The sequence below is a fragment of the Echiichthys vipera genome (assembly GCF_963691815.1).
Source record: "Echiichthys vipera genome assembly, chromosome: 2".
NCBI lineage: Eukaryota > Metazoa > Chordata > Actinopteri > Perciformes > Trachinidae > Echiichthys > Echiichthys vipera.
Genome location: NC_139827.1, coordinates 2,997,551 through 3,010,934, shown reverse-complemented (window position 1 = coordinate 3,010,934; position 13,384 = coordinate 2,997,551). Strand labels below are relative to the sequence as shown.

The window sequence follows — 13,384 nt, the reverse complement described above, 5'->3', positions numbered from 1 at the left end:
GAAGTTGAAAAAGGACACAGAAAATATACAACCTTTCAACTCTTTGTAACCCACATGAACTGCTCGAGGAAACAAAAGGTTGGTCGATGCTACCGTTAGCGACGGTTGTTACAAAAAAACAAAAGAAAACATCTGTACAAAGTTCAGTTCTTCCTCAAAAGAAGCTCCAGAGTTCGCCATCCATCCGACGTTGATGACACTGTTTTTGCACAAAGGTTGAGGGCACATTAGGTCAAGCAATTCTGTTTTTGAAATATAGTTTTTAAGCAGTTTTCATACAAATCACTTAAGTAATAGTCACTGCAATTGTCAGGCCTGTCTCGCTAATGGCTTCCCAAATATTCTGTATTTCAGGACGGCTCAAATGTAAAGTCCAGGACTGTCACGTCCTTCGAGGCTGAATCCCGGTCGTACTAAAAGGCTAAGCCCCTTGTCGTTATCGTAAAGTCCTTTCAATACGCGAACAGGTATCTCGTGGAAAAGAGAGGATGTCAAAACCCAGAAACTCTGTGTTCTTTTGAGAAATGACTGATCCCAAGCAGCCGGATCCGAGGAGCAAGGAGAGAGAGAAACAGACGATTCAAAGACGAGAGAGGGTTCACAGGACGTGTATCATAAGTCTCTTCCTGTTCTTTTTCAAGGTCCATAAATGGGAACTGCTAAAGAGTCCCACCGCAGAGAGGCAACAAGTGTTTCATCTATTTTTCCTGGAGCTAGTGTCTGTGGGCCGGCTGCTGCTTTTCATGCTGAACCCTGTGATGTCACTGTCCTCCTCCTCACCTCTCGTCCTCCCCTCCGTCCAGGGGTTAGACAAGTAACCGTGGGCGTCTATGCCGCATGCGTGGCGCCCGTCTTTACTCCGGCCAGATAGATTGGTTTGGTCCAGTGAGCCTGTGCTGTTACATTTCTTCACCAGCGGGGGTGCCAGAGTGCCTGGAGTGAGCAGCGACGTCAGCGAGAGACTGTTCAGCGTCTCCGACAAATGTTCGCTGCTGAGGGTCTGGCGGCAGACATCCCCGCCGGTCCCCGTGCCCATGTCCTCATCTGAAGGGTCCATGGAGTCCTGCCGGGGGCAACCGGGGCTGGTGCTGCCGCCACCGCAGCTGCTCTGGCTCCTCTGATGCCCTCTGGTGGCTTGAAGGGTGAACGTAGTGCTGCGTCTCTTAAGTAAAGGGTTGACCTGGTCTCCCGTGGCTGGTCCTTGATGGTGTGAGGGGTGACTGGGAAGAGGGCAGAGGAGAGACACCGGGAGGTCCAGATCTCGAGGCGGGGACACGCTGAAGCTGAGCCCTTCTTCTAGAGTGGTCTGCAGGCTGCCCTCTGAACTGCCCGAGGCCAGGGAGGAGTCACTGTGGGACGGGTGCTGCACACAGAGAAGGAGGCAGTGGGGAGAAAAATAAAAAGGTATAAGTTAGAGTAGGTAAGAAGAGATCGGGGGCTTACACCGGCATGACATTTGAGCTAAGATTAAGATAAATAAATTACTGAACCACGGTTAAAGTAAATCCCATCTGTGTCGCATAACTTAAAAGAAATAACCTAAACCACAGTATTGAATGACAGGTTATTTTAACTGTTTATAACATATATCACCAAAAAAGAATGATCCAGATTACCTCATCGACTGAGGTCACCAGCGTCCCGTCCTTACTGGGTGATGGATGGGTCCCAAAACACAGGGATTTCACCTGCGGCACTAGTGTTTGTGTCTACACCAAACCATAACCGTTTTATATCATCTTAACCAAGTCGTCTTAGTGCCTTAACTTAAACATCACCTTTTGTGCCGGTCACCTACCGGTCGCTGTTACACCCCAATAAGTACAATGTCAATGTTTCGTAAGATGTGAGGAGCTCTTAACCAAAACGCTATAAATCCATTTTAATAGTTTTCAGGAAAATCAAATTTTTTACCCAGACCCACACATTTGGTTCATATTCAGTTTATCTTGTCAACATGGTTTTTATGGCTCAGTCTGAACATGTTGAACGGACGACACAAAAAACTCTCCCGCTTCAGAGCGCCGCCATGTTGGATCGCATAGAACGCTCACTGAATTCTGATTGGTCGAGAGTTTTCATCAGTTTATAATCATTTTTCACTTTTTGTGGTATTTTGCATCTGTTTTTAGTAATTTTGTCACATTTTTGTGGTGTTTTTCATTTGTTTTTAGTCATTTTTTTCACTTTCACTCAGTCTGAACGTGTTGAACGAACGGACGAAACAAAAAACTCTCCCCCTTCAGAGCGCCGCCATGTTGGATCGCATAGAACGCTCACTGAGTTCTGATTGGGCGAGAGGACGTATCGCATTTAGGCTAAAAATAGGTTTGGCGCTGGTCGCGGTTTGGAAAGGAACTGCATCTTGAGACCATTTTAAACAAGGACATAAAGAGATTTGGCAGAAACACTGATGAAGCAGTGAAAAGGTTCCGTAAACAGCAAAGTGACAAACTCATTTTTAAAAATTTGGCTTCAATTTAAAAGTAGATTTTGATGCAAGAGGATTGTAAAGTTCACCCTGATTGGTACGACCCCCCCCCCCCCCCTTATTCTCCCGACAAGCCCCCCGAGGAGAACAAGGCACTGAGGGATTGGTAGAAAAACAATGAACACATCGAGGGCAAAGAGAAGAGGCTAAAGAGAGGAAACTCACCAGAGGAAGACACAAAGAGATAAAGGAAAACAGAAAAAGGTAGAGGGAGAGTGTGAAGAGTGCGAGCCAAGAACAACAGTCGGTATCAGGCTCGGGGCTGGCCGGGCTAATTAGCTGAGTGCCGCAGAGCATCACTGAAGCAGCCGAGGATCACAGAGGCACTCAGGCACAAGCTAAACAAACCAAACAGGTAGAAGGGAGAGAGAGGGGAAAAGTCTGTCTCCATGGCTACGCGGGAACAAGAACTAAAATAAGGGGCCTTTTCATTCCTGTTTGTTCCGCGCAGGAGCCAACACAGGGGAGGTGTTACATTCAATACGCATGTGATCGTGGATTTAATTAGAACTAAATCATTTATCCGGAGTTTCACACGACAGTCGGACGTCAGTGGAGGCTGGTGTGGGACGTACGTACACGATTTCACACAGTAAGATGCCAGAGGGGCGTTAAAGTTCACCTCACAGCAGTTTCAGTCCAAAGCAACTGGACTTGGTTGTTTGTCCAGGAAGACGTTTCACCTCTCATCCAAGAGGCTTCATCAGTTCATGTACGCATCTGACCAGGCTGGGACTGGACCAGGACCAGGACCAGGACCAGGCTGGGACTGGACCAGGACCAGGACCAGGACCAGGCTGGGACTGGACCAGGACCAGGACCAGGACCAGGACCAGGACCAGGACCAGGCTGGGACTGGACCAGGACCAGGACCAGGTCCAGTCCAAGCCTGGTCCTGGTCCTGGTCCTGGTCCAGTCCCAGCCTGGTCCTGGTCCAGTCCCAGCCTGGTCCTGGTCCTGGTCCTGGTCCTGGTCAGATGCGTACATGAACTGATGAAGCCTCTTGGATGAGAGGTGAAACGTCTTCCTAGACAAATAACCAAGTCCAGTTGCTCTCACCCTCTCACCCCCTCTCACCCTCTCACCCCTGTCCCCACTCCCCCACTCCCCCTCTCCCCCTCTCACCCTCGTCCCCACTCACCCTTTCACCCCCTCTCACCCCAGTCCCCACTCACCCTCTCCCCCCCTTACCCTCTCACCCGCTCCCCCTCTCACCCACTCACCCTCTCACCCCTGTCCCCACTCACCCTCTCTCCCCTGTCCCCACTCACCCTCTCCCCTCCTCACCCTCTCACCTGCTCCCCCTCTCACCCCGTCCCCTCTCACCCGCTCCACCTCTCACCCCCGTCCCCACTCACCCTCTCCCCCTCTCACCCCCGTCCCCACTCCCCCTCTCCCCCTCTCACCCCCGTCCCCACTCACCCTCTCACCCTCGTCCCCACTCACCCTCTCACCCCTGTCCCCACTCACCCCTCACCCTCTCACCCCCATCCCCACTCACCCTCTTACCCTCTCACCCTATCACCCTCTCCCCCTGTCACCCCCGTCCCCACTCACCCTCTCACCCTCGTCCCAACTCACCTTCTCATCCTCTTACCCTCTCCCCCCGTCCCCACTCACCCTCTCACCCCCTCACCCTCTCCCCCCTGTCCCCACTCACCCTCTCCCCTCCTCACCCTCTCACCCCCTCACCCTCTCCCCCCTGTCCCCACTCACCCTCTCACCCCCTCACCCCCTCACCCTCTCCCCTCCTCACCCTCTCACCTGCTCCCCCTCTCACCCCCGTCCCCACTCACCCTCTTACCCTCTCACCCCCGTCCCCTCTCACCCGCTCCCCCTCTCACCCCTGTCCCCACTCACCCTCTTACCCTCTCACCCCCGTCCCCACTCACCCTCTCCCCCTCTCACCCCCGTCCCCACTCACCCTCTTACCCTCTCACCCCCGTCCCAACTCACCTTCTCACCCTCTTACCCTCTCACCCCCGTCCCCACTCACCCTCTCACCCCCGTCCCCACTCACCTTCTCACCCACTCACCCTCTCACCCCCGTCCCCACTCACCCTCTTACCCTCTTACCCTCTCATCCCCGTCCCCACTCACCCTCTCACCCCCGTCCCCTCTCCCCCCCTCACCCTCTCACACTCTCCCCCTCTCCCCCCCTCACCCTCTCACACTCTCATCCCCGTACACTCTCACCCTCTCACCCCCGTCCCCACTCACCCTCTCACCCCCGTCCCCACTCACCCTCTCACCCCCGTCCCCAATCACCCTCTCACCACCATCCCCACTCACCCTCTCCCCCTCTCACCCCTGTCCCCACTCACCCTCTCACCCCCGTCCCCACTCACCCTCTCACCCCCGTCCCCAATCACCCTCTCACCCACTCACCCCCTCACCCTCTCCCCTCCTCACCCTCTCACCTGCTCCCCCTCTCACCCCGTCCCCTCTCACCCCCGTCCCCACTCACCCTCTCACCCTCTCACTACCGTCCCCACTCACCCTCTCACCCCCTCACCCCCTCACCCTCTCCCCTCCTCACCCTCTCACCTGCTCCCCCTCTCACCCCGTCCCCTCTCACCCCCGTCCCCACTCACCCTCTTACCCTCTCACCCCCGTCCCCACTCACCCTCTTACCCTCTCACCCCGGTCCCCACTCACCCTCTCCCCCCCCTTACCCTCTCACCCGCTCCCCCTCTCACCCCGTCCCCACTCACCCTCTCCCCCCTGTCCCCACTCACCCTCTCCCCTCCTCACCCTCTCACCTCCTCACCCTCTCACCTGCTCCCCCTCTCACCCCCGTCCCCTCTCCCCCTCTCACCCCGTCCCCACTCAACCTCTCACCCCTGTCCCCACTCACCCTCTCCCCCCTGTCCCCACTCACCCTCTCCCCTCCTCACCCTCTCACCTGCTCCCCCTCTCACCCCCGTCCCCACTCACTCTCTAACCCTCTCACCCCCCTCCCCACTCACCTTCTCACCCCCGTCCCCACTCACCCTCCCCCCCCTCTCACCCTCTCCCCCTGTCACCCCCGTCCCCACTCACCCTCTCACCCCCGTGCTTTGACAACTGAGTGTTCTCGTAGGAACGATCTATTTACACTGTTCCATCGTGTCTCTGATCAGCTCCTTATTTGTCTATCCATCCATCCATCCATCCATTCATCCGTCCATATTACCTGAGAGCCCAGGGGCCTGCTGTTGGCTCCGGGGGAGCGGAGCGAGGCCCAGGAGGCTGGGGAGGGCAGCCTGGACGGGCCTCTGTCTCCTGTGTTAACACTGTTCCCAGGACTGCCCGGGTGAGCCGCAGCAGCTGGGTGGAAGAAGTCTGCTGGCAGGTGGCAGATGGGTGACGACCCGCCGCCGCCTCCACTGCAGCTTCCTCCATCTCCGTCTCCATCTCCATCTGAAAAGAGAAGGTTATAGTTTAGCTTTGTCACTGATAATGGTCATAGTTGTTGACACTTTCATCTCGAACACAGCACACATGAAGATGATCCCACACATATGTAATATTATCATGAGTCAAGGGCGCACTCACAATGTCCTTCCGCACCGTGCCCCGTGCTTTAGCGTCCTTGTCCCCCCCTCCAGGCCCGTTTGTACTCACTCTACCTGGGCCTCGGCGCAAATGCTTCTTGCCGCCTATACGTCATCACGCCGTAACACGTCACACGCATTGATGACGTCATGGCGATGCGTGGCTTTGTTTCCAGATCTTTCCGTAGACCTCGGAGTTTTTGTGCGTCTTGTCGACGGTTTTTCAATCTTTTCATCGACCAAATCTGCAGTAAACACTCCACCTCCGCATCACACCAACGTGAACCTTTCACCGTAGGCCTCGTGCTCGTACACGTGCGCACGTTCCTGCTCGTACATGTGCAAACGTGCTTTACAAAAGCCCACCTCTCCCAAACGGTCCGTGGCCGGCAAGCGTGCCGCTCCTAGGCACAATACGGTTGCACTCACACCAACTAGACTTTAGCCATAAAACATGTTTGGGCACGGTACGGATGGACAGTGTGAGTGCGCCCTTAGGTACTGTTTTAGACTGGTTTAGTTCTTACTTTAGCTCTTAAAAATATTCTGGCTTCATATGCGGGAAAAGATCTAGGTAGCAGAAGCACTCTGGTTTCAGTTTGTAGTCTGTGGTATTGTTCAATCAGTTCCAAGAGTAAAACCAAAAGATCAAGTGATTTTGTTGTTTTCTTGCAAAGGATATTTTATCTTGGAATAAAAGTCGGACATTTGGCTCCAAGTAAGACCCCCAGCATTTAAAAAACTAACCACATGATTGATATATGGACGCCTTTCTAGTCTTCTGACTACTCAAGGCGCATTCACACTTGTCACATTCACACTGATGGTAGTGGACATCAACAAACCATCTAATCTAACCATTCACACCACATTTACACACCCATGCGCAGCACGAGGAGCGATTTCGGGGTTCAGGATCTTGCCCAAGGACACTTCAACATGGACCGGGGGAGGTGGGGAATGAATCGCCGATCTCTCGAATGGAGGAGGACCCACGCTGCCACTGAGCCACAGTCACCATGGCTCATGGGAGATGGATTAAACGTGCTATCATATGCTGTGGCATTAGCATTTAGCATACTTTCGAGGCATAAATGGAGCTTTAGGCGAGTATTTCCCCTCCCAAACTAATAAAACTTAGGAAATAATGAAGCTATAGTTTGACCTTTTTCACGGGTCTCTGAGATAAAGAGTATTTTTCCTTGGTGTCCTCCATGTCTTCAGTGTCATCGTGTCTACAAATGTCATGTGCTGTTCAACAGTCCCAAGAACTGCCTTTGCCTCATCTCTCCATCTGTTCTTGTGATTACGGTCGTGTCACAGCGGGCGGCGAGCCTCCGGCATGCCATAACACGTCATTCATCAACATCTACGTGTCCGCCTCGCCGCCGGCCTCATCTATCACTGCTTTAATTGCAGTGGAAGTCGATCAACGGTGTGGAATATGAGATGCGTCCTTGTGTGTGTGCGCTGCGGAGACGTCTCCTCTTATTTAGACGATACTATCAATGTCGCGTCAAAGTCACGGCTTTAATGAAATCACGGTGGTTAAATACCAACGAGGGTCCCAAAGAACACTGATAAGGATAAAAGGAGCGCTGATGAAAGGTGGAGGATGTGATTCATATCGCTGCTGTCGGACGAAAGATGATCTACCAAAAAGACGGTTTTACTGAAAGGGAAACGACTCAGACTCTCATTAACATTTACATTATTGAAATGATTTAATTGGAATCTAAACCTCGGTTCAAAAGCTTCACTCACTCGACGATAATGAGACAAACTCAATCAAACGTACACCGCAAACGCGACTTTGTCCTTGTGAGTTACAGTGACTTTGACTTCTGTGACAAAAATGAGCTCAACCTTAATAAGTTAATGTGAAGAAACAAATGTAGTGTCTCTCATCACATCTCATCTTCAGCCTCTTATCCGGGGTCGGGTCTCGGGGGCAGCAGCTTTAGCAGGGGACCCCAAACTTCCCTTTCCCGGGCCACATTAACCAGCTCTGACTGGGGGATCCTGAGGCGTTCCCAGGCCAGTGTGGAGATATAAAATCTCTACCTGGTCCTGGGTCTTCCCCGAGGCCTCCTCCCAGCTGGACGTGCCTGGAACACCTCCCTAAGGAGGCGCCTAGGGTTAAATTACCAAATTGCATTGTTTTGGTACATCTTTTTAATTGTTTACATCCATGTTTGCTTGTTAGCATTTTTACTTTGGCCTGGTACTGACCCCCATCAGTCACACAGTCTGAAACTGTCTTTTATGGTTTGGTTTCTTTTTTTACTGTCTTTGATACTTTTATCTTTGCGTTTTTCTCTTTAGGTAATCTGTGTTCGTTTGTTAAAACACTGTTTCCCATAAATGACACCAACCTTTAGGTTCTTGGAGGCACAGCTGGGCTACTAAGCTAAGTAGCTGGCATATATACTCTTGTTTATGATTCTTTACATGTCAGCAGAGTGGGAAGGATTAATGGGAAAACACCCCGTTGTTACTTTGTTCCGATAATGTCTCATCTCATCTCATCTTCAGCCTCTTATCCCTGGTCGGGTCGCGGGGGCAGCAGCTTTAGCAGGGGACCCCAAACTTCCCCAATGTGGAGATATAATCTCTCCACCTGGTCCTGGGTCTTCCCCGCTTCCCTAGGGAGGCGCCCAGGAACAAGTATTGTACACGTTTTGGTACATTTTTTTAATTGTTTGCTTGTTAGCATTTTTACTTTGGCCTGGTTCTGACACCCACCAGTCACAAAAACTCTCTTTAATAGTTTGGTCTCTATTTTTACTGTCTTTGATACTTTTATAACCTATAACCTCCCTGAACATTTTTAATGCCATTTTCTTTTATTATCTTGTATATACTGTATATATATATGTATATAAATACAGTATATGTTAAAAAAAATCACATTTTCATTGTATGCACCTATTTTTGAAAACATTGCCTATATACATGTTTAACACTTTATAAATAAGGCCAAGTAATGCAAAGTTAACAGGTTCTCCTCTCCCCTTATCAGTAAAACAATATAGCCTACACATGTATTAGACAGGGCGGCACGGTGGGGTGGTGGTTAGCACTGTCGCCTCACAGCAAGAGGGTTTCATGTTCTCCCCGTGTCTGCGTGGGTTTTCTCCGGGTTCTCCGGTTTCCTCCCACAGTCCAAAGACGTGCAGGTGTTCGGTTCATTGATGACTCTAAATCACCCGTAGGTGTGAATGGTTGTCTGTCTCTGTTCGTCTCTATGTGCACTGTGATAGACTGGCGTCCTGTCCAGGGTGGACCCCGCCTCACGCCTGATGTCAGCTGGGATCGGCTCCAGCCCCCCACGACCCCGACAGGGACAAGAGGTTGAAGATGGATCGATAAATAAGACAAACTAGATGAATCATTTGTTTGTCCTCTCATCAGTAGAAGTTAATCGTGTTGGATTTCCATTAACGGGACAATCACGAATATCTTCGCGAGTGACTTTACGGCAGTTTTCTACACTTTCCCCTTTAACTGTCACACTGATTTGGCCACAGCCCATAAGTGACAGCTCACATCAAGAAGTAAAAGTGTTCATGTGCGTGTACAATTAACGTTTCTGTGTATTCATCAACCACAACAACATCTGTGTCAAGATCTGGTTCTGTCAGTACCCTCCTCTCTTCTGTTATGTGTGAGTTTGTCTCCCTCTGTCCGTGTTTCCCTGCATGTTCTCTCCCTCGTCTCTGTCTAGGTCCGGTAGGCGTTCCCCCAAGCTGCAGCCTGTTAAGCTGATTACTCCACCACCTTAAATACCTGAAGCTGGCAGGCATGCAGCGCCGGACCGTCGTCGACCCTACCTTGGTAAAACTATTCCCCCTGGACTGGCGTCCCCTTTCCTCGTTGTGGTTTTCACGCTCCCCGTAGTAAGTTGATTAATCGTGTTTGTTTTTCTGTTTTCTCCGTAGTCTCCCGTGTTCCTGTTTCCCGTCCGTCTCCTGATCTTCCGTTGTCTTCCTGTTCCTGTTTTTCCCATGTTTGTTTAGTTAGTCATTGTGTTTGTATTCTCTGTAGTGTTTTTGCGTTTGTCCTTTCATTATATTAAACGTTTGTTTTGTAACTTTACTTTTTGTCTGTGTCTGCATTGGGACCTTTTGTGTTATACCTGAACCGTTCATGACAATCTGAAATAAAAGACCATTTCAATGATCCAAATGTAGGTAACCACTCTGTGTTACTCCTGTACATTTACCAAAAACAAACTTTACAGGCATCTGGTATTGGCGAGCATTTCAAAGACACTCGCCTCCCAAGAAACAATAAGAGCACTGAGTTCTGAATAAAATTAGGTTTTATGTTCAGTCGCAAAGCACAGCAATGTTCTCATACTGCCATAAAAACAGTTATGGAGGACGTTGGGTGAACGAGCGGGCGTGCAAAGCGTCGCCGCGAAACAAACGCGCTCACATAAACCTGAAAATCGACTTATTTTGTTTTATAGAACTCGTTGATTTCAGGACCTGCCACCGAGTGTCTCACGGATAAACTCGCTCTGGGTGACAGCACTAACTAATCATCATGTGTACTCTGTTACCTGTGCAATGTGCCGGGCTCGGCTGCTCCAGTGAGGGATTATTCGGCTGAGGATGGGCACCCACTTCATACAACTCCTGGACCTCGTGCTCGCTCCCTGAGCTAGGGGGACGAAGCCCCCAGTAGCCCTCTTGGGTGGGCAACTCATCCGAACTGTGGGAGTCACAGCTGCCCGTCTAAGAGCGTGATGGGAGAAGGGGGAGAGATGTTACGATAGAGGAGCGAGTGAGAGAGGAGGAAGGAGAGGAGAGACAAAGAGATTGAGAGAGAATGAGCGTGATATCCAGGTGCACGGACGTCCGCCGGAGCGAGGAACGTATCAAACTGAAGCCTTTCATTTCTCCTTGTCGTAATAGAAATCGGAGTCCAATTTGTTTCCAATTTCTAAAAGCTCCCTTTTCATGTCCCTTCTATACAAGTCTGATTAAAATGAGATGTGGTAAAAAAAGAAAAGTAAGAGCGGGCTTCAAAGCTTCAAATTGCCCCGGCTGTTGTTGTTGGTTGTTAACTGGATCAAATGAACTGGCCTTCAATGACGGAGCGATGAAACGGGCCAGGTGGAACGGCCCCGGAGCTGAGAGCCAAGTGTTCACGGGAAGATGAAGATATGAAAGACATGCTCTCTCACACACACACACACACACACACACAGACACATACACGGGCTTATCCCAGCATGCTCATATCAGGAGCAGGGAGGGAGGCAGGTGCTTGAATCAGGCGGTAAAGCGTGTAAATAAGTAGTAATTAATGATTAGCGAGATGCAAGGGGTGTGATGACACGAGCTGTGACACACCAAAGACCCGACGGCATGTACCTGTGTGTACGTGTGAGTGGTTATCACAGCTGATGTTCATTTTTATGACACGTATTATGGTTTGATGTCACACTAAAGCACGTTTTAATGCTCGGCTGGTTGAAAAAAAAACCTTTTTGAATGGTGGATGATATTTTCAGTGCACCTGCATATCACACCTGCACTGTATGGGGTTGCGTGTAGGCATTAATATGTTGCTACAGTCCTCCAGCCTCCGCTCCTCTGGGAAGATTTGCCACAACATGTTGGAAACCCGGCTGCAGGGATTTACTCCTGTTGAGCCAAAGGAGCTTTAGTGAGGTCCATCCCTGATCGGTCGGAGCGATAACGCCGGCCTCGCAGTCAGCGTTCCGTGTGAAGGTGTCGGATGGATTGAGGTTATGGGCTCTGTGGAGACCAGGTTATTTTACACCAAACTGGGAAAATGTATGAAAAAATGGATGTGGCTTTGTTCACGAGGGTATTTCAGTCTGAACCAGGAAAAGGCCTTCCTCAATGTGTTGCCACAACGCTGGGTACAAACACGCAGCATTAATCTTCCTCTTCTTTGGCACTAATGAGGAAATGCACCCCCAGACTACAAAATACGCAGGAGTGTGTAGACAGGGTTTCTCATATACTCATATAGTAGTCTATAAAAACAGATGCTGCATAGGATTATAGGTTCCTGTTTGTACCAATTACATTTGAGCAGGCTTTGGTTGCAGCTTTGGTTGCAGCTTTGGTTGCAGGTAAACTGCTCCTTTGCGTTGAAAGGAGCCAGTTGAGGTGGTTCAGGATCATCTGGTAAGGATAAACCCTGGGTGCCTCCCTAGGGAGATGTTCCAGGCACGTCCAGCTGGGAGGAGGCCTCAGGGAAGACCCAGGACCAGGTGGAGAGATTAGATCTCCACACTGGCCTGGGAACGCCTCGGGATCCCCCAGTTAGAGCTGGTTAATGTGGCCCAGGAAAGGGAAGTTTGGGGTCCCCTGCTAAAGCTGCTGCCCCCACGACCCACCCCAGGATAAGAGGCTGAAGATGAGATGAGATGAGGCTTTGGTTGCAGGTAAACAGTGTGTGTGAAGAGCAAAAGAGGTGGAACGCATGGTCTATCACGCAATCACGGAATCCATCGTCAACAATTTTGCCTTTCATGAGCTTTTTGTTGGTATTCATCTGGATTCAGTCCCCGTTTCTCTAATCTGACTGTGTACAACGACCACAGCTCGGGAGAGGAAGTGAATTTTCACAAAGCCTGAACAGCGCGTTCGTGTGTATGAATGGACCGGTTGAGTGCGAGCATGCACGCTGTCACGTCTCATGCTTATGTCACAGTAGAAGGCTTTTACCTGGACGTCTCTTCCCAGCAGCTGGTAGCTGCCGTGTTCGTCCAGGCTGAGGTCATCGGGAAGCGCCGGAGAGGAAGACTTGTCTGACAGCTGCTCCGACATCAGAGACGCCTGCTCCACCTCCGCCAGCTGGATCTGTCGCACAAACACACGGTGACCAGTGAAGTTGCTTCCACAGTTTGATTTGTCTACGGGTTGTGATGTCACCACGCACTGCAACTGAAGCGGTGTACAAGGCGGTCAAACAAGAAAGATATGCATATTATTAGTAAAGTAATACACACAAAGACACATGAACAACATCAAAGAGTGCCTCAAGAAGACAGACGTAGACGTAGACAGGGTATCTCCACCCGCTTCTGCCCGCAGTTTGAATTCGCTGTGCGCCAGGGTCTGGAGAAGAGCAGGTCTATTCCTCCTGTTTCCTTTCCCCCTTTTTTCTGGATCCAATCACTGAGCTGGTCCTTTTTCACCTGGTGCACCAGTTTTGCGTTTACAATTTGCATTCAACATGATGTAAGAGCAGCTTCAGCGGCAGACTCCTTCACCCTCGCTGCTTAAAGAACGGCACAGGAAACAGTTCCTACCTGCTGCCGTCAGACTCTACGGCGCTGCACAGCAACGCTCAGGAAACACACATCATT

The 13,384-nt window shown here is 50.8% G+C and overlaps 1 protein-coding gene across 1 annotated transcript in view; it reads right to left on the bottom strand.

Moving 5' to 3' along the window:
- Window positions 1-694: 694 nt before the first annotated feature.
- LOC310955259 (voltage-dependent T-type calcium channel subunit alpha-1I-like) overlaps window positions 695-13,384 on the bottom strand; it is a gene marked incomplete at its 3' end in the record, with an annotated part of 214,196 nt that continues 201,506 nt past the window's right edge. Inside the window, exons 34-37 of the mRNA XM_083925060.1 lie at window positions 12,741-12,875; window positions 10,595-10,769; window positions 5,667-5,893; window positions 695-1,363 (exon numbers count right to left, since the gene is read on the bottom strand). Coding sequence (XP_083781186.1) covers window positions 695-1,363; window positions 5,667-5,893; window positions 10,595-10,769; window positions 12,741-12,875 — 1,206 coding nt within the window. The remainder of the gene's footprint in view (window positions 1,364-5,666; window positions 5,894-10,594; window positions 10,770-12,740; window positions 12,876-13,384) is intronic.